Genomic DNA, 22,894 nt, shown 5'->3' on the forward strand with positions numbered 1-22,894 from the left:
TAAAAGTTGTAAATGTACTCTAAATGTATATCATATATGATTATTAATAGGTATGTTAATTTCTAGAATAACTATAATTTTCTTGGACATTGAAGATTTTTTTGAGAAACTTGGTTAAGAATTCAACCTGTTTGTAAGAAAATTGCAAATGATTTCAAAATGTTACAAATTTTACCCTTAAAGATTAGGTTTGAGTTTTGATTTCCATTTGTTCTAAATTTCAAGGTTTACACTTAGTGATGCTTTAACTAGAAGAAGATGATTGTGAGAATAATTCAATCTAATTGCTTTGTGAGATGTGTAATCTTTGAAATTTGATTCTTTTAGGCAAAAATTCATTCATTAAAAGTTACATTTAAAGTTGTAACGAACGTTTGTCAGAAAAACATACATTCAAATAAACGTGTCGCTCTGAGTGAGACGAATCTCAAATATAACTCAACTGAGAATAATGCATGTCTAGAGCAGAACCCGCTCATTTCTTGAGTAAATTTAGAGAAACGGTCGCCTTTAACAACATCTTCCCATTTATATCATACCTGAATTTGACATCTTTCACAAATACTCGTCATACAAAAATCCCTTTCAATTTAATGACAACCAAAATTGTTGTATTTTCCTTTTTCTTATTTAAGGGTTTGTTTGTTTGTTTTTGGAGTGATGTTTAATTAGGGTTTCAAAACTACAACAAAGTATTAAACGTCAAGTAGTGTAAATATATATAATTTAATGTTGTATTGTAGATCGGTAAGAAGAAAAAAGATCATAATATAAAGTAATGTATAGGAGTAGCTTAGGAATATATCGTATAGGCCTTTGGGCTAAGATCAAATCCATTTATGGAAAGAAAAAAAATCAATTCTTTAAGACTAAATTTACACAATGTTATTAACTTTTGGTCCATCCATTCATAATGTTATATATATATCAAAATCTTCACATGAATATATTCGATATGGAACTAGAGGAATAAATTGGCATTTTTCTTATATCGTATAAATGTGACAAAATTATATGATTTAGTTCATAAATTCTATTCTTATTTAATTATGAGTGAACTGTCACCAGGCAAAATCTCTGAATGAATAATAAAACAAACAAACGGTTATCAGAATTTATGACAGCCAAAATAACGTGAGAAAAGGTAGCTAGAGACTTTTTGAAGGAGAAAAAGATATATACTGAATAAGGGGGACGAAAGGAATAAAGTGGAGGAGAAAGCGGAGGAATCACGTTTGACAGTCCATTCGTCGTTGAAACAGAATGTCTTTTATTGCATGTTTTGGGAAATTGAAATGCATGTTTAGTAAGACATTCATTTCTTATAAAAAGTTGCGTAAAAGTTACAATGGCGTGTCTTTTTCAAAGATGCATATTTAGATAACACGTGTGTAAGGATACGACAAATTAAATTTGGCTCAAAATAAGCATAAACAAGAAAAATTTCTTGTGTATATCAACCCTAATTCAAACACATTTCTTCAGACTTTATTTACCCTAGTTATAATACAAATGCTAAAACCATAGAAGAGTAATTCAATATCCTAATCACTAATTAACAATCTTTAATTTGCTAAACTCTCTCGATCCTTACTAACTAAAAATCTCTCTTCCATTTTAACTACAACACCCAAATTTGACATTCTTATCTCCTTCTTGATCAAAAGCTTCACTACAATTACAAATATATTCAACTATTCACAAAGCACACCCATTATTCAATTAATAATAAAACCTATTCTCCTTTTATATTTTCATACTAATTTTTGTTAGGGATTATAGTAGGATTTCACTTTCTAAAATTTAGACTTATTAACTAAATAAATAATAATTAAAAAAAGTTAAAAGAGCCACTCAATTTATATATATTCTATGCAAAATCATGTTTATTTATAAATTTCTTAACTAAAAATATACGATGTTTATTCATAATCAAACTATAAAATAGAAGAAAAAGGATTGAAATTAAACAAATTGGATTTTCTTTTTTAAAGTTCAATTATCAATATTATAACGCAAGTTAAGCATGAATAGAAATAGATAATCTTGGGAGAAAATTAAAAGAGAGATAAATATAATGATGAATGATAAATTATAATTTTGATATACAAACTAGGTATTGAAAGCAAATCAATTAGATATCAAATTACTAGATTAAACGTCTCTGGAGTAACACCATACTATAAACACCACATATATGATTCCATTATTCTACTAACACACAACCATTGCACTATACTCAATCTACTATAAACATTCATATTTTTTTTTAGAAAAAGAGATACTTTTTTTATATTATTACTTTCTGATGATATACATTTCATTGTCGACGACCATGAAACCACCTTCTTCTTCTTCTTTTTTTCCCAAATAAACATCTACTAAAGGACGAGAGAGAGAGAGATTGAGAGAGAAACTCAATTTATATTCACTATGCTATGGATAATAACACCATCAATAAAATTGGTCCTCATTTTCATATACCCTTCTTCTACCCTATACAAAAAAGAAAACATTTTTTTACTCAAAATGAAAGAAAAAAAAAAAAAAAAAAACATTCCTAGCTGTGTCAAAATTCCCAAATCTACCCTTATTCAACCTCTTCACTTCACACTATCATATCACTTCCATGCTTTGAATTCAAACACTCTTTTATTTCATCACCATCATCGTCTTCATCTTCTTCTTCTGCTTCTTCTTCTGCTTCTTGTTGTTCAACATCAAGTTCCTGATTTTCTTCTTCTTCTTCTTCTTCATCATCCTCAATCTCCTCCAGTCCATTTTTAGTCAATTCCTTTGCCCTCTCCGCCTGTTCTTCCCAATTGGTTCGAGTTAGAACCATCAGCATCGTCATTGCACAACTCGCCTGCGCTGCCAACAGCCCAATCCACAGCCCTTTGAAGTCCCAACCGCCGTAAAAGCTCAGCCATATCGCCACTGGCATTCCCACCATATAAAAACATCCTAAGTTTATGTTCGCCCCCAATTTTGGCCTTGCTGTTCCTCTTAAGACCCCACAACTTGTCGTCTGTGGACAGTTCCCTAACTCACAGAGTCCGATTATGGGAAGAATTAACGATGTTAACTCGATTATTTGTATGTCTTCTGTGAACATTGTCGCCCATACTTTCCGGATTTTGAAAGCGAATAGCAATGCTGAAATTCCCAAGAAGAAGCTTATACAGAGTCCAACAATGGCGGCTAATTTTGCTTTGTTTGGATGATTTGCACCCAATTCATTTCCCACTCTTGTTGATACTCCAAAGCTTAAGGATGATGGGAAAATGTAGATTAAAGCAGTGGTTTGTATTAAAATCCCCATTGAAGCCACTGTGGATTGAGGATTCAACATGAACCCACTTAATAAAATCATGATTTCATACCACCACCATTCTAAACAAACCGAAATACAGCTTGGAATTGCTAGCCCAAGTAACGATTTCCATTCTTTCAAACAATCCGACGACATTCCGGGCCATGTTTTCTTGTACACGCCGGAGAACAAGACAAAGACGACGAGTGATCCGACGAAGTTGAAATTAGTCCAAACGGCTCCTAAAGCGACACCGCGAATCCCCCATTCGAAAACACAGACGAAAAAGTAATTAATTGGGATGTGAAATAGAATGGCTAAAATAGCACAATAAGTAAGGGGGAGATTAATGGATTGACTACGAAGGTAAATCCTTAAAGGATGAAGAAAAGAGAGAGCAACTAAATCAGGGAGAGAACAGAGGATATAGGAATGAGCTTCATTAGCAATATCAACGTCTTGACCACAAAAGAGAAGGATTTTCTTCATATTAAACCATAAAAACGAAATGGGTAATGAAGAAATCAAGAGAAGAATGATGGTTCTTTGAAGGGTAAGGCCTAAGAGTTTGAATCTTTTAGCACCAAAAGCTTGACCACAAATGGGTTCCATACCCATAGCAAGACCCGAGAGAAGAGAGTAGCCAGTGATATTAGCAAAGCCAATAGCAAGTGAACCACCGGCCAAGGATAAACCACCTAATCGACCAAGAAACAACATGGAAATCATGGAACGAGAGTACATTAAAAAGCCGACAAGAATCATAGGAAATGCTATATCGGCTATGGATTTTGCTTCTGATAAAACATGAGAAAAACGATATGGGAATTTTGTCTCAGTTTCTTCGATCAGTGGAGTTTTAAGTGTGGGAATGTCTTGTTCAGATTCAGAACTAGACATTGTCGAAGGAGGAAACAAGAAAATTCCAGAGAGAGAGAGAGAGAGAGAGAGAGTAAGAGACCAAATCTGAGATGGGTCAGTGTGAAGGGAATGAAATGGGTTAAGTGAGTATTTATAGAGCCAAGAAAATTCTACTTTGAAATAAGTATGAAAATAGTGTTTTTAAAATTGAAATATTTTTAAATTAATTTCTGGGTTTTTGTTTGTATTATATGAGAAAGTATTAATAGAATACATAAAGAAAGTTATAAAAGAATGAAATTCTGCCATTGGTAATTATCTTAGAGGACAAATACAAACGACTGGACGGTTAAGTCGGTCACTATTATTCTTTTATTTCCTTAACCCTCTCCTCCCTTTTCACTTTCTTTTACCAATTTACATTTCAAATTCTTTTTTTTTTACTTCACATTTTTTCAATATCTTTTGCTTTACTCTTTCAAAATCTTTTTTTTTTTACCTCACATTTTCTCAATATCTTTTGCTTTACTCTTTAATCTCATTTTTACAATTTAATATTTTTAATTTGTTTTATTACTCTAACTAACCACAACCTCCAATCAAATTTCACTTTAACATTACCCGCCCACACCACCAATCAAATCAAAGACACTTGATTGGAGAAGATGAGAGATTGATCGAAATCAATTTGATAAAAATTCAAATCAACAATTTTTTAAAATATATATTAAAATTGATCGACAGTTGGTTTACACGTATTCCTTAATGGTTGAAGCTGGTTTGATAATTTACTAAACCATCATAGTCGATGATGACGATTTCGCCAAAAATTGACTCTGGTCAATCGCTGAATGCATGTCTTTATTAGGGATGACACATCTCATGTCAATACTATTTAGCTATAATTATTTTGGTGTTTTTGTGTTTCTTATCGGTGTTCTTTCGTTTAATTAATTTAGAAAACACATTATGCAAATTTTTTAATTTTAATTTTAATTGCGACGAGTAATTAGTAGAATTAGTTCAATTGTTAACAATGTAAGTTGTTTTAAATTAGAGGTAGAAATGAAACTTTTGAAATTTAGGAATTAAATAGAAAATTTATTTTATTAAATACAAGTAAAAAAAATCGAAACTTAAAAATTGAACTCAAATCAAGAATTTAATTGTAAAATTTTGAAATAGAGAGAGATGATATAGAAATTAGAATAAAAAGTTAAAAATGAAAATAACAATTTTGTTGTGAGGAGGAATCGTGCATGTCTTATGCCCTTTTTTGCTTCTTAATATCTACATTGTTAAAATTCCAAGAACTATAATGAAATTCATTCATGTGTTGATTGAAAATTATGGTTTTGAATTGATGGCGTTTTTCTCACTTATTTTAAGTTGTTGCATTATGATTTATTCATCATAATAATGTGCTAAAGAAATTGCCAAAATAGGGTATAGTGGGGAAGAGTGAATTACACGACAGGTTGTCTGAATCGAAAAGAACACGTTATTTCAACGTATTGCATGATGTTATCTCGTGAAAAGTGTTTGAACCGTTTTGTTTCTTTCTTCATTTTATCACTCATTATTTGGATTGGAGTGAATTAAATGAAAAAAGACGTCGCTCTGTCAGAGAGACAGCACACACAATTATAGAAATGAAATTAGTTGAATATAAAGATACAATTACAGGTCATCATTTAATTCAGTGAACTTGTGGAATGAAATATTGTGTGTCGTATTTATAATTGCAACGAAACTCTTTAATGAAAATAGTGTATTAGGGTTTAGTTTCGTTGTTTGAAAACCAAAGCACAATATTTGTTATAAAGGGAAAAACAAAAAAGGTAAGAAAATGAAAAAAAAAAAGCACCACATTGTCCTCTTCTCATTTCATTTGGGCTTTTATGTTGGGCCTATTTTGTTATAGGTTTAAGGGAAGTATCATATATAAATGACTCTTAACTTTAACTTTGCCATGTATGCACGATATTTTAATTTTAATTACTTTTACCTCAAAATAGTAAAAAAAATATTCTCCTATGCTCATACACATAGCTAATAGAAGCATCCATCCAATCTTTGTATCGTTATTCTTTTAGTTCTCTATTCTTTGTTCCTTAGTTTGTTTGTTTCATAAAATATGTATTTAATTGCTATAATATCTTATAGAGTTTTTTCACATCATCCACGATTGTATACTTCTCTCGTTATTCGAGGTCATAAAGTTTCATTCACTATTTTCTAAACATCAACTGAACAAAAAGATCTTCTTTCCCTCTCATTACCTCCTCCTTTGCCCCAACCAAAAGTCACTCGCCTATCTCCATCACACCCTTAGACTCTCGGCTATTTTCAAATTTTGGAGAAGAAATTAAAGAAGTAATTCTAAATTCTTATTGGTTTATCCTAATTTTCCAATATAAAGTATATATGTTCAATCTAACTAGCATAGGGGAAGCAAGAACCTTGTGATCCAATCCAACCTAACCCAAAAATATTTGGGTTAGGTTAGCCCATTATACAAAACCGACAAGGTTACAAGTTTTATAAACCCTAATTTTCACGTCGGTAAAGAAAAACTTATCTATCTTGTACCAATCCAACTTGTATATACTCTTATATCACCCAAAGAAAAACATTGAAGTATTATTGAAAAGGAAACTGGAGTTTTGGATTGGGTACAAAAGAGAAAAGTCAAATCGACCAACATTTGAAAAGGGTAATATAATATAGAAAAGAAAACAATCTGTCCACAATTGAGGCCAATATCCAATAATAATGATAAGAAAAAAAAAAGTTAAATAATCAATAAAATTCGGTGAAAATATATATATTTTTCATTGAATGAAGATAAAGGGCACCCCAAAAAAATAAAATAACTCTAAATAAAACCAAACAAGTTGGTGGTAGATCTCATTTAAAATGTTATCAATATGAAGAAGGTTATTAGTGTTTTGTTTAGATTTGTCTTTTGGTGTTTGTTTTTGGTGTTTTAGTAAAATTAAGAACGGAGGGTTTTTCAAAAAATAAAAACAAAAGACAGAGAAAAACAAAAACAATAAAATACATCAAAATAGTTGGTTTCTTCTTCTTCTTCTTCCTTCTTCTTCCTTCTTCCTTCTTTTCTAATTTGAAACAAATGAATAATCGGCTACTATATTGGGTCACTTTAATTTCTAACCAATAAATTCTATTGTAAAATTTTATCAAATTGGGTTGTCAATTTCCATTATGTATTGACTCGTTTTTGTGTAATCTTATAAACAAATTTGTTTCTTAATCCATTTAGTAAAATTACATGGGTAGGCAATTTAATTACATTAATTCATATATTGTGCGTAATTATCATGGCATGATTAAAGTGATATTTATTAAAGTTTGGGCTGAATTTTTACAAATTTATTATAGGGCAAAAAGACTATTATATATATATAGCCAATATATTTTTTATCTCTCGTTGAGAGTTATTTAAATTTGTTTTAAATGATTTATCTACATTTTAATTTATTATTCTTTAGTAAACCCAAAAACATTTTTATATTATCCCCTTTGAGTTTAATATATAAATCATGTCTCTTAAAAAAGGTTAACTGTGTCATTTAGCTCATAAAATATTGGTCTTGAAACATTATTATTATTTTAAGTGTGAGATTAACAATTATATAATTCATTTTGTCAACTTTCTCTCTCTCTCTCTTGTGAGGAAATGTCAACTTGGTCAATTATATTACAAAATCAATTTCATGAAAAAATGAGTAAAACAAGCTTCTAAATTAAGTATTTGATTTGAATGAATGTGCTGCTAAATTAAATAAGATAATCAATTTTAGAAGTTATAATGCTTGAGTTCTTTTGACTACTTAATTACAAAGTAAATGCAATAACTTTTTAAAATTTCACAAATTTATATAAAATTCCATCATTCTAAATTTTGTGTACATTCATTGCATCTTTTATCATTACCAATTAATTAATATAAGTTGATGTGTGTTAAATTTGAACATAATCAACAACTTATAATAAAGATACATTTTTTCTACCATAGATTGGATTTTAAGACCTTGAATTTTAAAATCAAATTAAATATTTATTTAACTAGAAACTAATTTAGTTAGCTTAGCTTTGGCATCTTTATTAAATTCTGATTATACTTCAGTCATATAATAGTATACATAAATATAACTGCATTTCATACACCACCCATGAGTATATTTCAATATAGAAGTAGTGTATATGAAATATTATATTCTAGTATATCATATGTACAACAGTAATATATTAAATAATAATTAAGTTAAAAATATTTCGATATATGGTATCACATATTAAAGGTTGAAGGACGTGTTTTAGTGTGATTTTTGTAAAAACTAAAAATTAGAGACAACCTAATTTTTATAACTTTTTTACTAATTAATAATGCAACTTTCCCTTGCGAAAAAAAGGGTAAAAACGTGGTTAATCTTGAAATTATTTATCAAAGTTTGAGGGTCAAATTTGTAATCAAAGTTTGACACAATGTCTTTTGGATGAATAGTAAACAAATTCAAAACTATATAAACTAAATCATTTGAGGGGAAAGTTAGGTAATTTTTTAATTACTTAATTTAATAGAAGGTCGTACACGGCTTATTTCGAAAACTGCCTTATTGGAATTTTAATCTATTGTTGGACGCAAATTTTAAAGTCCTTGGAGAAAAAAAAAAGAAGTAAAAGTGGGGACTTGGATGAACAAAGAAGTGTTCACATTAAATTTGGATCAAATATTTAGAATGGTTGACTTGTATTAACTATTTTCTTTGGGTATGACAAAGAAAGGGATTTTGTAATTTGTGCAATGGGGAACTCATATACTGTTTTTCTAGTATGTTCATGAATTTGTTTGATAAGATAATTATATTCCCCATTCCAACTTCCTATTTTAAGGCATAAAGTAAAGCATTCAATTTAGGTAATGTTATGTTTTACACAACTACATCTATGTTTAATCTAATGTAACATAGTTGATTCAACTTCTTTTTCTTACGACTCAAGTCCTCCTTGATTTCGCCCTACAACAAAATCTATCTTCTATGACTCATTTATTGTGTTTTTCTTTTTAAGAAAAATGGACTTGTTTCGAATTTTGTGAAATTCATGACACTTTTGTTTTTAATCACAAATTGATAGATAAATATTTATAAGTCGATTATTTGACTTTGTTTCTTTTGCAATGTGGTAGACGTTGAAATAATGTAGATTTTTAAGTTATGATTGATAATTATGCTTTAATTTTAATTTGGAGAACGATCAAACTATTTATCTTTATGTTTTAATAAAGTGTAACGAGTTTTTGTTCGATTTTATTTTATCATTGAATGTAAATACTTGGTATTTTTATTATTTATTTTTTTTAACAAAAGTGTTTTAGTTTTATAATTTTTGTTCTAGTAATTATTCCAAATAAACTGCAAAGGTAATTTTGATTTTTTTTAAAAAAATAAACTTTAGAGTATGATAAAAAGAACAAAAACCAAAGTGATCTAGAAATATTATATTTTGTCTATAACTTAACTTTTTAAGAAAGAATTCTTCTTTGTTAGTTTTTGACAAAAATAAACGGTTTTGATTTTCTTTTTTTAACTATGGTTTCACTTTCTCACAAATGACAAGACTAATTAATTATAGCAATAATAACAAAAAAAGAACCAAGGAAAATTAAACTATTGAAATTACGGATGAGTTATTTGTTTATCAAATTATCCTACTATAGTTAGATGAATCAAATGATCCTTCTTTTTCTTATTCACAATACTTGATTTTTATTCTTTTTTAATTTAAAAGATAAGAGATTTGAATCTCTCAATACAAGCATGGTGTTAAACTAAAAAAATTCAACGATATATGATCAAAGTTAAGATGAAAGAAGTGAGCTTGGCAAGAAAGAGAAGTTAATATTATTTACAAATAGTAAAAATTAGTAGTTGAAGATTTTAGAGTGATATGCTTAGATTTGTAACAAGTCTTGAAATGAAGAAAAAATTCCTAAAAGATAAGATGCATGCATTTTTGGGCCAAAATTTGCTATGTAATGCAAAATCAAAATGAATCAAATTGGGAGAGAAATGGTGCAAGTAGTTCATGCATTTGTATCTACATCTACATCTACCATCTCTATAGTTTAATAATTAATTGTTTGGTGAAATTTTCACGACTCTTTCGTCTTAGGAGAAACAAATTTAAATTTTGGATTATTTTATTTTTTTATTTTAAATAATTCGACACACACATATAAGGGCTCATTCCAACTCAATTTATGGTAATTTGTTGTCTCTTTTTTAGCAATATTTTAAAAAACAAGCCAATTTTTTTTTAAAAAAAAAAAGTTGAAATTTTGCTAACGGTTTAAGGTAAATAATGATAAATAAATTGAAAGAGAATATTAGACTTAATTTTCAAAAACGAAAAGTGAAAAATGAATTTGTTAGATGGGTAACCATTTCAGTTTTTATTTTTTGTTTTGAAAATTAAGCTTACAAATAACAGTTTTGCTATTGGGTTTTCATGTTTTGTTGGCAACAATTTAGAAGGGTTTTTAAAACCAAACCAAAATTTAAAAGTAAGAAAAAAAAAGAAACTTTTGAAAATTTGTTTTGAAATTTGTCTTTAGTGTACATACCATTGTGAAAATAAAATGAAAAGAAAAAGGGTTCGTTTTAAAAACCAAAAACCAAAACAAAAAAGAATTACCAAATTAATTAATTAAATAAATATTTTGGGTGTTTTCTATAACAAACATCTGTTTTCTCTCATTATTTCACTTTGTTACATAGAACTCTATTCTTTTTTGTTTTAGTTTCAAATAATGCCAAAAATATTACCTGGAGATGAGTTTGCTGTGTGCTGTCTTTTGGTTTCTTATGTTCTTTCCTTAAACTGAATTCGTGGCATATTTGACAAATGTTGCATCAAACCATCAACTTTTAGAGCAATAGTGATAGTTATAATTAATAAATACATATACAGTACCTTTAGTTTCCATCTCCTCATATGTTTTAATATATTACATTTATACTTTTGAAGCTTTTAGTTTTGATTTCAATTTAGTTCTTATACATTAAGATGTAAAAACAAATGGTAACAAAAGTTTACCTGTCAAATTCATAACATAGGACAGTGAATGCATGAAAATAAGTAATTAAAAAGTTTTAAATAAAAAACCACAAGCAATTTAAGCCCTATTTCAAAAGAAAATCTAAACGATTCCTAACCCCAACACCGAATAAAGGAATTACCAAAACTAAACCTATACTCACCGGCCTGCATCTAAGTTGAGGTGGTTTGGGGCTTCTCTTGGCTAACATATTTTCCCCAAAAAGGATGTTTTTGCCAAACAAGAGCCATCTCTTCAATTGGGACACCCTTTGTCTCGGGGAGGAATTTGTAGATGAAAATGCTCATCACAAAGACGAAAAAGGCGAAGAAGATGAACATTCCAAATTTCATGTGACAAAGCATAGCAGTGAAGACTTGAGCTACTGCGAAAGTGAAGATCATGTTCACCGAAACGTTCACACTTTGAAGAGCTGATCGAACTTCAAGAGAAAAGATTTCACTTGGAACCAACCATCCCAATGGCCCCCATGACCATGCAAACCCTGCAACGTAGGTGCAAATGAACAACACCACTGCACCAGCATATTCCTTCGACAATCCTCCGCTATTTCCATCGATACCAAATTTGTACGCAATCATAATTGTAACCACAATCTAGGGCAACAAAAACAAATAAAAAAGGAGTCAGTTTCAATCCAAATTTGAAAGGACAAGAGGAGTCTTATTTTGTTTAAAAGTAATATTAATAGTTAAAAGACTAACTTCTAATAAAGAAGCGGTAATTATATTTTAAAACTTAAAATATTATCCCTCAACTCTTAAAAAGTTTTCAAAACCACTCTCCCAATGTATAAAACCTTTGGAATTTCATACAAAATTTTCAAAGGGTAGTTTTGAAACGTTAAGAAAGTTCAAGGGTGTAATATTATCACTTTACAAAAAATATAGAGATATTTTTTAAACAAATGATGAAGTTTATGCCTATTTTTTTAATCTAACCAAATTACAATGAAAAAAAATGAAAAAGGAAAAAAAGGTGAGAGAATTTGTGTACCTGAGATAATAACATTTGAGAACCACCCTCAAGGAAGAGAACCCTTCTTCCAAACCTATCAACAAGCAAAATGGCGGCAATTGTAGAGACACAATTAACACCTCCAGTAATCATGGCAGACATTAAAGAAGCTGAGTTTCCAAATCCAAGAGTTTTGAACAAAACAGGTGCATAAAAGGTTATGACATTGATCCCAGTTAGCTGCTGAAAAAAGGGAATAGCAATGGCCATTGTTAATTGTGGCCTATACTTCCTTTGAAACAAAGCTCCCCATTGGTTACTCACTCCCTTTGATGCCTCCCGAGCTGCAACCAAGTCGGCTAGCTCGGCTTCCACGTTATCAACCCCCCGAACCTTCTTCAACAGTTGCTTGGCCTCATCAAGGCGGTCCCGCTCGATCAAAGAGCTCGGGGTGTCGGTCAGGGTGAAGGAGCCAATTATGATGATTAGGGCAGGGACTACAGCTCCGCCAAGGCTCAGCCGCCAGCCCCAACCGCCAGGGATCATGGCGAATTCATAGTTAAGAACGTTGGCAATTAGAATGCCAAGGGTGATCATGAGTTGGAATAGATTGTTTAGAGATCCTCTGTACTTGTATGGGGCCATTTCTGAAAGGTAAATTGGCACCGACTGCCGAAAAGGGAAAAAAAATCATACGAATATCCATTCATTTATTTTGAAATCAATCTTAATTGCAAAATTAGATTCTAAGTCGAATATCTTAATTATATGTCCAAATGGGGTTTGATCGTACATTAACAATAATAATGTGGTTTTCTTTTATGTGAAAAAGACCAACAATAACGATAATAATAAATAGAAACTAAAAAATCTAAGAAAATCTATCAACCTAAAATCCTCTAGGATTAGGTTAACAGACTATCTCAAATCTTTTAACCTTAATATGGTATGGCATTAAAAAAATAACTTGCTAAAATATCGGGTTAAAAAATTAATAAATTTATTCGAAAAAGAGAAAAAAAACCTGATTAGCACAACCGATGCCGAAGCCAAGTAACAAACGGCCGACGATGAGCATCCAAATGGCTTCAGCAAACCCATTGAGAAGAGCTCCGGCGAGGAACAGAAATCCGCCCATAAGCATCGTAATCCGCCTCCCAAAAGCCCGGCTAACGCTGGCTGCCACCAACGATGAAAATAAAGCAGCCAAATAAAGGGACGACGTAAAAAGAGTCAATGTTTGACTGTCAAATTTGCAGTACTGATTGTTTGAAGGATCTGTCGAAATTTGTTTCTCGTACACAGCAGGAAAAAACTTCGACAAAAATGAATCCATTGACGTCACTCCACCTAACGGAAACAAACAACCAATCCCATTATCTCTCACAGCAGAAAAAGAAAGAACTACTAAACTACTAATGGATCAAAAATAAAGATTGAAATCTGATTTTCTTCTACCTGAAATACCCAAATCGTAGCCAAAAATCAAACCACCTGATGCTGCAATGAAGCAAGTGTAGAAGACTTTCCATGTGAATTTTCCCGGATAATCCTTCCCTTTCTCCGGGGCTGCCATGATTCCACCAGCCATTTTTTCTTGAAAACCCTAAAAGACTACTTGAGTTGGAAGAACAAAGTGATTGTGTTTATGTGAAGTCTTCCATTTTTTTTTGAGAAAAATATGGATTTCTGTTAATATGGATTTCTGTTTTAGCTGATTCTATTTTGATTTGAAATAGTAGCCGGTTTATATTTTTTATATATATATTTATGAGTTATACATTTAAATGCAAGTTTTAGATTATTTTTAATATATAAAAATGTTATTCGGTTTATATTTTTTATATACATATTTATGAGTTATACATTTAAATGCAAAGTTTTAGATTATTTTAATATATAAAAATGTTATTTAAATTATAATGGTTTATATATATAAATTATAAATATCGATAAAATAAATATTTCAGTTATGGAGAAACAATTTGAATATTTTCCTATATTGTCCATTTTTATGGAGCATATCTTCGAGTATTTTCTAGCCTTATATCTCCATTTTAATGGAGCATAACTTTGCTTTAGGTTTCACAGTTTAAATATATTATGGAGCATAACTTTGCTGCTTTAGGCTATCTAGAATTCTATATCTTTGATATTTTCTAACTAGTAGTTGCTTTAAGTTTCACTATCTAAAATTTTATATATTTGATATTCTAACTAGTCTTTATATCTTCGAGTATTTTCGCTATCTAAAATTTTATATATTTGATATTCTAACTAGTCTTTATATCTTCATCACAGTTTAAAAATATTATTATTATCAATTTCGACCACAGTGGGAGTCGAACCCACGACCTTTTGATCCGAAGTCAAACGCGCTAATCCACTGCGCTATGCGGTCCTTTTAATATAAAATTGTGAAATTTAAAGCCTAACTAAAAGTTTTAGTGATTTTATTGTAAATTGAGATAAGAAGCTATATCGTTAATCTTGTTCATAAGCATTCTCTTTCTAGCAGGTTTACAAGAGCTTTAGAAACTTCTAATTCATATTCGACCTATAAAGAATAGTTTCATATTTATATATTGAAATAATTTTTAGCACTTTTAGTGCACAATTCTTGTTTCATTATGATCTCTTATTTTTGTTTGCACCTTATAAAACAAGAAGTATTAAATTTTAAATGTTCCATATTTTCAATAAAATGATCAAAGAAATTGATTTTGGTTTTGACATTTTCTTCACGGCCCGATCTAGGCTGAGCCAATGACAATTTTTTTATCAATATTTTGAGTTGGTTTTTACTAACACATCTAAGATTATACATTTTTTGAAAAATAAAATAGTTGATTTTTTTCTTAATATTTTTTAATAGTATTATGAGAGTTTGTTTTTATATATATGTAAAGTACCGTTTTGCTAGTTAATACCCAAGAGTAAGTGTTTGTTTTCGAAATTGAGGGTTTGTTTATTGATATGTAGTTCAGTTGATTAGAGTGTTGGTGTTATGAATGGAACATTAAATTCATAATTATTATTATAGTTTTTGTTTTTCTATTTATTTAAGCATCTCTTTAAGAAATTGTTAATATATTTTTAATTAATTTTTTTAAAAAAAATATTTTTAAAAATTATTTTTAATATATTTATTATTTGTATCAATTAATATAATTCTTTGTTATAATTAAACTTGAATTAAACCCTTATTTTTAGTTAAACTTTCCAAATATATAATGTTGATCTTTTTTTTTTGGTGCCTAATAAACTAAGTTTTAGATTATATTTTAGTTATTTAAGTTATATGTATTTTGTGTTTTAATTCACTGTGATTTGAAATACAATGTATTTTAATAGGCTGGTTATGAAATTTTAGCTTAGTTAAAACACTCATTTTTATCCATTTTAAAATTTTGAATATTAGGTTTGATTTCAATTCTATTTTGATAGAATTAATCTTTTAAAATATCTACTATTATTCCATCTTAATTTGTTTATCACCTAAATTTATTTATTATTTATCTTTTATTTGTTTATCAATTTTTTTGTTTTTATTTTTAATATATCTTTACGTTTTTTTTATTGGCTCTTTACTATTTTGATGGTGTATTTGTTTTTGGTAAAAAAATCATTTGCTATTTTTTTAATAGTCCATGAAGATGAAGTCTGGTCAGTTATTTGCATTCATCTAGTATTGCCACCGTTGAATTTGATTTTGAAAAAGTACGAAAATTGTTGTACATTTTGTAAAAGAAAAATGTGACGGAGCCACTATGCATAGTGACAAGAGTAAGATGAGCGAAAAGAGTTGTAGGCCACATCTGGACGTTCCGTGTAGGTTGTTGAGGTAGAAAAGATTTGGAAAGGTCTTGAAAAAGGATTAAGAAATTAGACATCCGAGGTAGGAGTTAAATGTTTTAGTAGTGCTCCAAAGAAATTAAGATGTGAGGTGCATTTTGAGGTTTTAGACTGATGGTATTTGAAAAAAGATGTTATATTATAGCAAGGCATTTTTGACAATATTGTAGCTGTACTTTTTTTAGATATATTTTTTAAAATTTTGGTAAAATTTATTTTTGCTATTTATGGGGTAAACCTTCAAATTTTTCATTTTTCTTGCTAGCCCTTCAAAAAATCATCCCAATCTAACCTAATCCAAATGTTGGCCCAACATAAATTAATGATGTATGAGTAGGCCCAACCCATTTTAACTATTTTCTTTTAGTCTCTATTTCGAATTCAATTTTTATTATATTTTCCATGGTAGACCCTCAAATAATTATTTACAATATATGAATTAATAGTTGGATGGATTTGACAAGTTCCCTTGTGATCCAATTTCAATTTCACCTTAATTGGTTGAAGCCTATTATTCCCTTCCCTAGAGGAGGTTGAATATTAAATTTTATACCTATATTGTGAACTCAAAAATAAATAAATAAAAATTTAGATTCAACTATAAATAATTGAAAGAATCCATTTTTAGCATTTAAATAGGATTTGTAACTTGTAAATACCTACCTACCTATATATATATATATATATATATAAAATAAGCTATAGATTCAAATATAAAGCAATTATTATATCTTGAATAAAAAAAGTTCAAATGAATTGATACTCATTAAACTATATATTAAATGAATTATTCAAAATTACTAAAATCTATCCTAAAAAAGGTTAAAATAATTAAAGTATTTACTATTTTTGTCTAATCTTGAGAGTTTTCTTTATTTAAGTCTACTTAAAATCATATTTCATTTTTGAGCCATCAATAAATTTAGCTTTGAAGAATTAAATTTTGAATTGGAAATGACCACTTCTTTAATTAAAAAAACTGACCACCTTTTTAGACATGTGAATCAAATTGGTTTTCTATATATATAAAAAATAAAATATAAATCAATAGTTTCATATATTTTAAATGAAATAGAAAAATTCTTCATACTTTTTTTATAAAATAAATTGAAATTCAAGGCAAATATGTCTAAACTATAAGACAATGAAAATTTTTCAAAAATGAATAAAATTAACTAACTATTTACATTGAAAACGACCAAAAAAAATTGTTACACATAACTTTTTCAATAATAAAGTTATTGTTTATGAAATTCAAAATTTTGAAAAGAAAAAAGGAGAGAGAAATTTGGAATGAAATTTGAGAGACTTTGAAAGGAAGGGTTCAATGCATGTAATTAAAAGTGGAAAAGGGGAATTGGAGAGAACCTACCTTGGTGGCTAAACAATGGGAGAGATAAGATTATTGGTCACCATGACCAAACCCCAATCTCAAACCTTGACCCTCACCAACTAATTCAAATATATATTATATTCTCCTTTCAAGTAAAGCTGTTTTTTTTTTTTTTTAATAAAAAAATTAATGCATCTTAGCTTTCTAATTATGGGGGTGGGACCAAATTAAAACCCTTCAAAGTTGTTATTAGGTTTAATAATGCTATTATTTTACCCCTTTCATCTGTGCCCTTGTTTTAACTAATTATTGGGTGTTATAGTCTAGAGGTGTTTCTATATTTGGTTCTTAATTACTATGTTCTAATTTATCAACATTAATAGATAGGTTCTTCTCTAGTATGATGATAAAAGAGTAAAGATTCAAAACACACTCCTTCATCACTAACACATTAATATATGATTGTTTTGGTTATATTAATAATTATGTTGCTTTTTTTTTTTTTACTTTTGGATTTGAAATATATGAAGGAATGCCTACAAAGAAAAAGAAAACATGTAAGAAAATTGGAAATGTGTTTGACAATTTTATTTCTTTTTAAAATAAACATATTTTATAGATTTTTTTTTGTAACACTAAATCAACTTAGCTATATTCAATTCTATATAAAAATAAATAAAATAGATTTTAAATACTTGACCATATAGTATATTCTTCTAATATAAATATTTCTAGAAAAAATAAATAATAATCAGATTGTGGTTATTGCGGCTACAATTCAGCCACATGAACTCAACTTGTAAACTTATTGTTTATTTTCAAGTCATGGCTACGAGTACATGAACTCTTCTTCCCATTTAACAATGAAAATGATAAAATATTTGTTGTATACACGTTGTTATCACTATTTATATATTTATTAAGTAGACTACTAATTAAAACACACTTCCATACTTATATTTTATTAATTATTGCTAACATTGTAGTGTGTTTTCATTAAATATATATATATAATCTGACTCTATAGAACATATTATCCATCCAAATGTTGAAAAATAAATAAACCATTCTTTATTTGAGTTTTTTTCTTTTCTTTTAAATATGGTTAAATGAATAAAGAAATATTAACAAAATATAGATAAATACATTTTTCAAACGAGGGGACAATGAAGATGAGAAGTATAATTTTGAATTGGTGAAAAGTGGTGGTGTTTGAAAAAGTAAGTGGTCAGTTAATTAATTAATTAAAGCTTCCACTAATTGTTTCTTAATTAGGAAAACATAATATGGAGCTGAGATTCTAACATTAAATAAATAAATATTTAAAAAGAAAAAGAAAAAAAAAAGGAATTGAAGGAGAAGGGAACAGAAGCATGTGATTTTGTGTAGCATTTAAAGAGCCTATTGCCCTAATGCTTTTTCAGTAAAAACAATTAGCCTTTTCCTTAATAATTAACCCACATGCACTTGCCACCTCCTTATTTTCTCATCTCCGGTATGTCCCCGACGCCGGCCGTCCTCATTAGAAACAAATACATTCAAAACTAAATACATAAATCTTTATTTCTGTGTGTTTTTGTTATGACTTAATAGTCGAAATACTATTGATGAAGCTGTTTACATGTTGAAGTAAATGTTATCTTTCTTAACATATTTTATTATTACAAGAATTTGAAATATTGTATGTTATCTTTGCTTTTATTATTTGGATATTGATGAAGACGGCTCAAAATAGATAATGTGAATGGAGGGTAGCATTCAAGTCGATTGATTTAATTATAACGTACATAAATATCTTTTATTGTATGTGTCTCACATTCGCAATAAAGTATTTCTTCTTGAAACATAAATATGTCTATCATACACCCACTTAGATAAAATTCACATATCCTAGGTCAAAAACCATTTTGATTCCCTTCATCGTAATTAACTAAGCTAATTATTTTATTCGAGGAAGAAAAACTAACGGTGTCATTCTTGTTTTAAAATTATTGATTATTTATATCATTCTTTTTTTTAAAATAATATTTTTGAATTCAATTTAGGATGATTGATTTTAATGTGTTTTCTTTTCTTGGCCTAGTAGAAATGTAAAAGTAATTGTATTGAGTGTTGCCTAGGTCATCGAGATTGTACCCACACGTTTGCTTTTTAAATTTATATATATTCAAATATTTAGACACTCTCAAATAATAGGGTATACAAAGTACATCTTAATTATACCAATCAAACCATGCTAGAGAAGAAAAAAGAAGGCCAACAAAGTGAAACCCTAGTCTAAATAAAACTCCAAACTCTAGCAAATTTTAGTAGACTACTTCACAATGAATTGCTATTGACCCCAATAAGTACTACACTGACACAAATCCTTAATGTACATGAAATAGAATTCTTATTTTTTGATTGAGAAAGAGAGATAGATACATGTGGCCCTTATATATTGACTTCACATACAAAAAGGCAACCATATAAAAACACAGCTAATATCAAGCTATATATATATATATATATATATCTTTACAATAGATATCTCTAAACCGTGTGTGTTTGTGTAATTTGTTGATTCTTCTCAATACAAAAACCTCTTTTCCCAAAAAGAAAACCAAAATTCAAAATCCCTTCAACTCAAAACCCTAAAATTTCTTAGCCAACTTGTTGATCATATTATTTCTTTTCAAGAAATTTCCCACGAATTCCCCACGCTTTCTTTTTTTTCTTTTTCTCTTGCCTTCTATCTGGCACACGCAAACAGTTTGTGTTAAATATTTGATATCTAAATCTCTTCTCTTAAAATTTTTGTACCAAACAAAAACCTCTCTCTTATATATTTCTCATCTCTATAATTCTTCATTCTTAATTTTGAGTATTATTATTACTATATATGGCTGACCAAAAGACGCTTCCAATTAATGAGGGCCAAATAGACCAATCTCTTGATCATAAATCTTCTTCTCCAATATCTAAACCAATTCCCATTGACCCTTTTGTTTCTTCTTCTGTCCCCACTCCCCAAAATCCAAATTCTAAGTCACAAGAACAACTCCCACCACCACCACCTCCTCCTCCTCCTCCTCCATCATCCCTGCCTTCTTCTATAATTTCTCCTCCCCCTCCTTCTTCAACAAATAAGAAGCACTCTTTGTATAGAGGGATCCGGTGCCGAAGTGGGAAATGGGTGTCGGAGATTCGCGAGCCACGTAAGACGACGCGCATATGGCTTGGTACGTTTCCAACTGCTGAGATGGCTGCTACTGCTTACGATGTTGCTGCCCTTGCCCTCCGTGGTGGCGATGCTGTCCTTAACTTCCCTGCCTCCATTCCAACCTACCCTGTTCCCGCTTCGACTTCTCCAGTTGACATTCGCACTGCTGCCTCCACTGCCGCTATTGCTGCAGCTGCTAAGGCGGTGAAGAAAGTTTCGTCAACTTCTTCGGTTGACGTAGGCACTATGGAAGATTGTAGCAAGAAGATGAGGATAGAGGAGTTTGTGGATGAAGAAGAAATTTTTGGGATGCCGGGTTTGCTGGCGGATATGGCGGAGGGGATGATGGTGTCGCCGCCGAGAATGAACTCGCCACCACTGTCGGATGACTTGATGGAAAATTCTGATGGAACGGAAAGTTTATGGAGCTACTTTTGATGATCATATATTAATGAATTGAGATTAACTACAAGTTGTGATTAAGAAGATGAAAGTTAGGTGAAAAATGAAAAAAGAAAAGGGGTAGCTTAAAAAAAGGCAAGTTCTTGGCCGGCCGCCATAGCTTAGGCTTGATGAATTAATTAGTTTATGGTATACTTTTTTGGTCCATTTGATTGATTTTTCTCTCTATTGCTTCTATAATTGTAACTTAAAAAAGGGTGAAAGATAGCACTAAGTGAAATATTATAACATAATCCATTTTGATTCATTCAATATTACCATATGACTACCCAGATGATGAGTATATCTTAGTTGGCATAAGTTGTGAACTTTTTTTTAAGGAAGATATAAATTTGATCCTCTCACCTTGAAATTAAAAAATATATGTATAGTAGATTGAACATAGTTAATTTGTTGAAGTATTATTTCTTTTTTGTTTAAGAAAAAATTACTAAATGAAGTAATAGTATCTTAAACATCTTTATATTTATTTGATATGATTTGATTCACTTAAAAATGTATTTGATTATTATGTTTTAGAAAAAGTGGAGTGGAAACATAATTAATTATTTAGTAGTAAAATAAACCACATATGTTTAAAAGGCTTTTACTTCTTTTTTATAATTGTTACATTTGTAATGGAAATTGAAATTTGAATTAAATTTTAGAATGAGCTACAAAAGATCATTGCATCATTGGATTATAGTTTTGTTGTTAAGAGGTTTAGGAAAATTTGTTTAAGGTTGTTTGTAATATGCAAAATTTGATAGAATGTTTGAGAAGAAAATAGAATAATCCACTAGTTGTTTAGACATTTTGTTTGACGAGTAAGAAGTGGTATTGGGTTGGTGGTTTTGATGGGGATTATATCATAAACTATAAGTGTGTTTTTCAATGGAAAATCAATATATATTTGGATGAAATGTCATTGCTTATGTGGGTTTGTGTTAAGCACTTTTTTGAGATGCTTCTTGGACCCCCACCCACAAAAATAATGCTGCTACAAACACAATTACTATACTTCATCCCCATTTTCATTCCAATCAATCATCACACCCCTCATAAAAACTTTACCAAAAAAGATATACAATATTGTTATTGAAATAGTTATCATTAGGGTTGTAAACAATTTTATTTTATGTTGGAATAATTGTATAAATAGAAAAGCTATCTTTTATATTACTCAAGATTTAATTCCATATTTGGAGGGGACACATCAATGTCTCAATCACTTATTTGAAATCAATTATTAAAATTAATTAGTGCTTATACAATTGTTCTACAAACTACTTTTTTTTTTTTAATAATTATTTTAAAATTTTAGCTAGTTATTATTTTTTTTTTAATAAAAAAGATCATTTTTAGATTTTCTCAAATATATAAAAAAAAAAAAACAAAACAAATTACTATTAAATGAAGGTACGATTATTATTATTAATTTATTTGATGTGTTTTTCAAGATGGTTTAGGGTTTAGTCACAAGAATATTTTTCTATATAAGGACAAAAGTCCAACCTGAATTTAGTTTATTGGTTGAGATCTACATTTTCGATCCATCCTTTTTTAGATTTGATTTTTCTTATTCCATATGGTGTGAAACTAAAAATTAAAACGAAAAATCTTTTAAGAAATTCAAATGCACACATATAGTCGTGGTTTAATTTTTTTTTTCTTCTAAAACATGATAAATCAAAATGCATAACCTATAAAAAAAAAGTGTTTACATAAGTTGAATCATATGTTCATGTTATTTGTAATTAACTATATGGTAAGAATATTTAAACT

The 22,894-nt window shown here is 29.2% G+C and overlaps 3 protein-coding genes and 1 non-coding gene across 4 annotated transcripts; 1 reads left to right on the top strand and 3 right to left on the bottom strand.

Moving 5' to 3' along the window:
* Positions 1-2,404: 2,404 nt before the first annotated feature.
* LOC101219094 (protein DETOXIFICATION 49) lies at positions 2,405-4,290 on the bottom strand. The gene has a single exon (XM_004143944.3). The coding sequence runs from the start codon at positions 4,211-4,213 to the stop codon at positions 2,609-2,611; it is 1,605 nt and encodes a 534-aa protein (XP_004143992.2). The 5' UTR covers positions 4,214-4,290; the 3' UTR covers positions 2,405-2,608.
* Positions 4,291-11,429: 7,139 nt separating this feature from the next.
* On the bottom strand, positions 11,430-13,869 carry LOC101219334 (sugar carrier protein C). The gene is made up of 4 exons (XM_004143945.3): positions 13,737-13,869; positions 13,303-13,628; positions 12,318-12,947; positions 11,430-11,917 (listed from the first exon to the last, which is right to left on the bottom strand). The coding sequence occupies exons 1-4, from the start codon at positions 13,867-13,869 to the stop codon at positions 11,474-11,476; spliced, it is 1,533 nt and encodes a 510-aa protein (XP_004143993.1). The 3' UTR covers positions 11,430-11,473.
* A 736-nt stretch (positions 13,870-14,605) lies between these two features.
* Positions 14,606-14,679, bottom strand: TRNAR-UCG. The gene has a single exon. It is a non-coding gene; the product is annotated as a tRNA-Arg (tRNA).
* A 5,599-nt stretch (positions 14,680-20,278) lies between these two features.
* Positions 20,279-21,413, top strand: LOC101204373 (ethylene-responsive transcription factor ERF027). The gene has a single exon (XM_004143884.3). It carries the CDS (start codon positions 20,348-20,350, stop codon positions 21,104-21,106), a length of 759 nt encoding a protein of 252 aa, XP_004143932.1. The 5' UTR covers positions 20,279-20,347; the 3' UTR covers positions 21,107-21,413.
* Positions 21,414-22,894: the final 1,481 nt, after the last annotated feature.

This window comes from Cucumis sativus, chromosome 5 (assembly GCF_000004075.3).
Source record: "Cucumis sativus cultivar 9930 chromosome 5, Cucumber_9930_V3, whole genome shotgun sequence".
NCBI classification, from domain to species: Eukaryota; Viridiplantae; Streptophyta; class Magnoliopsida; order Cucurbitales; family Cucurbitaceae; genus Cucumis; species Cucumis sativus.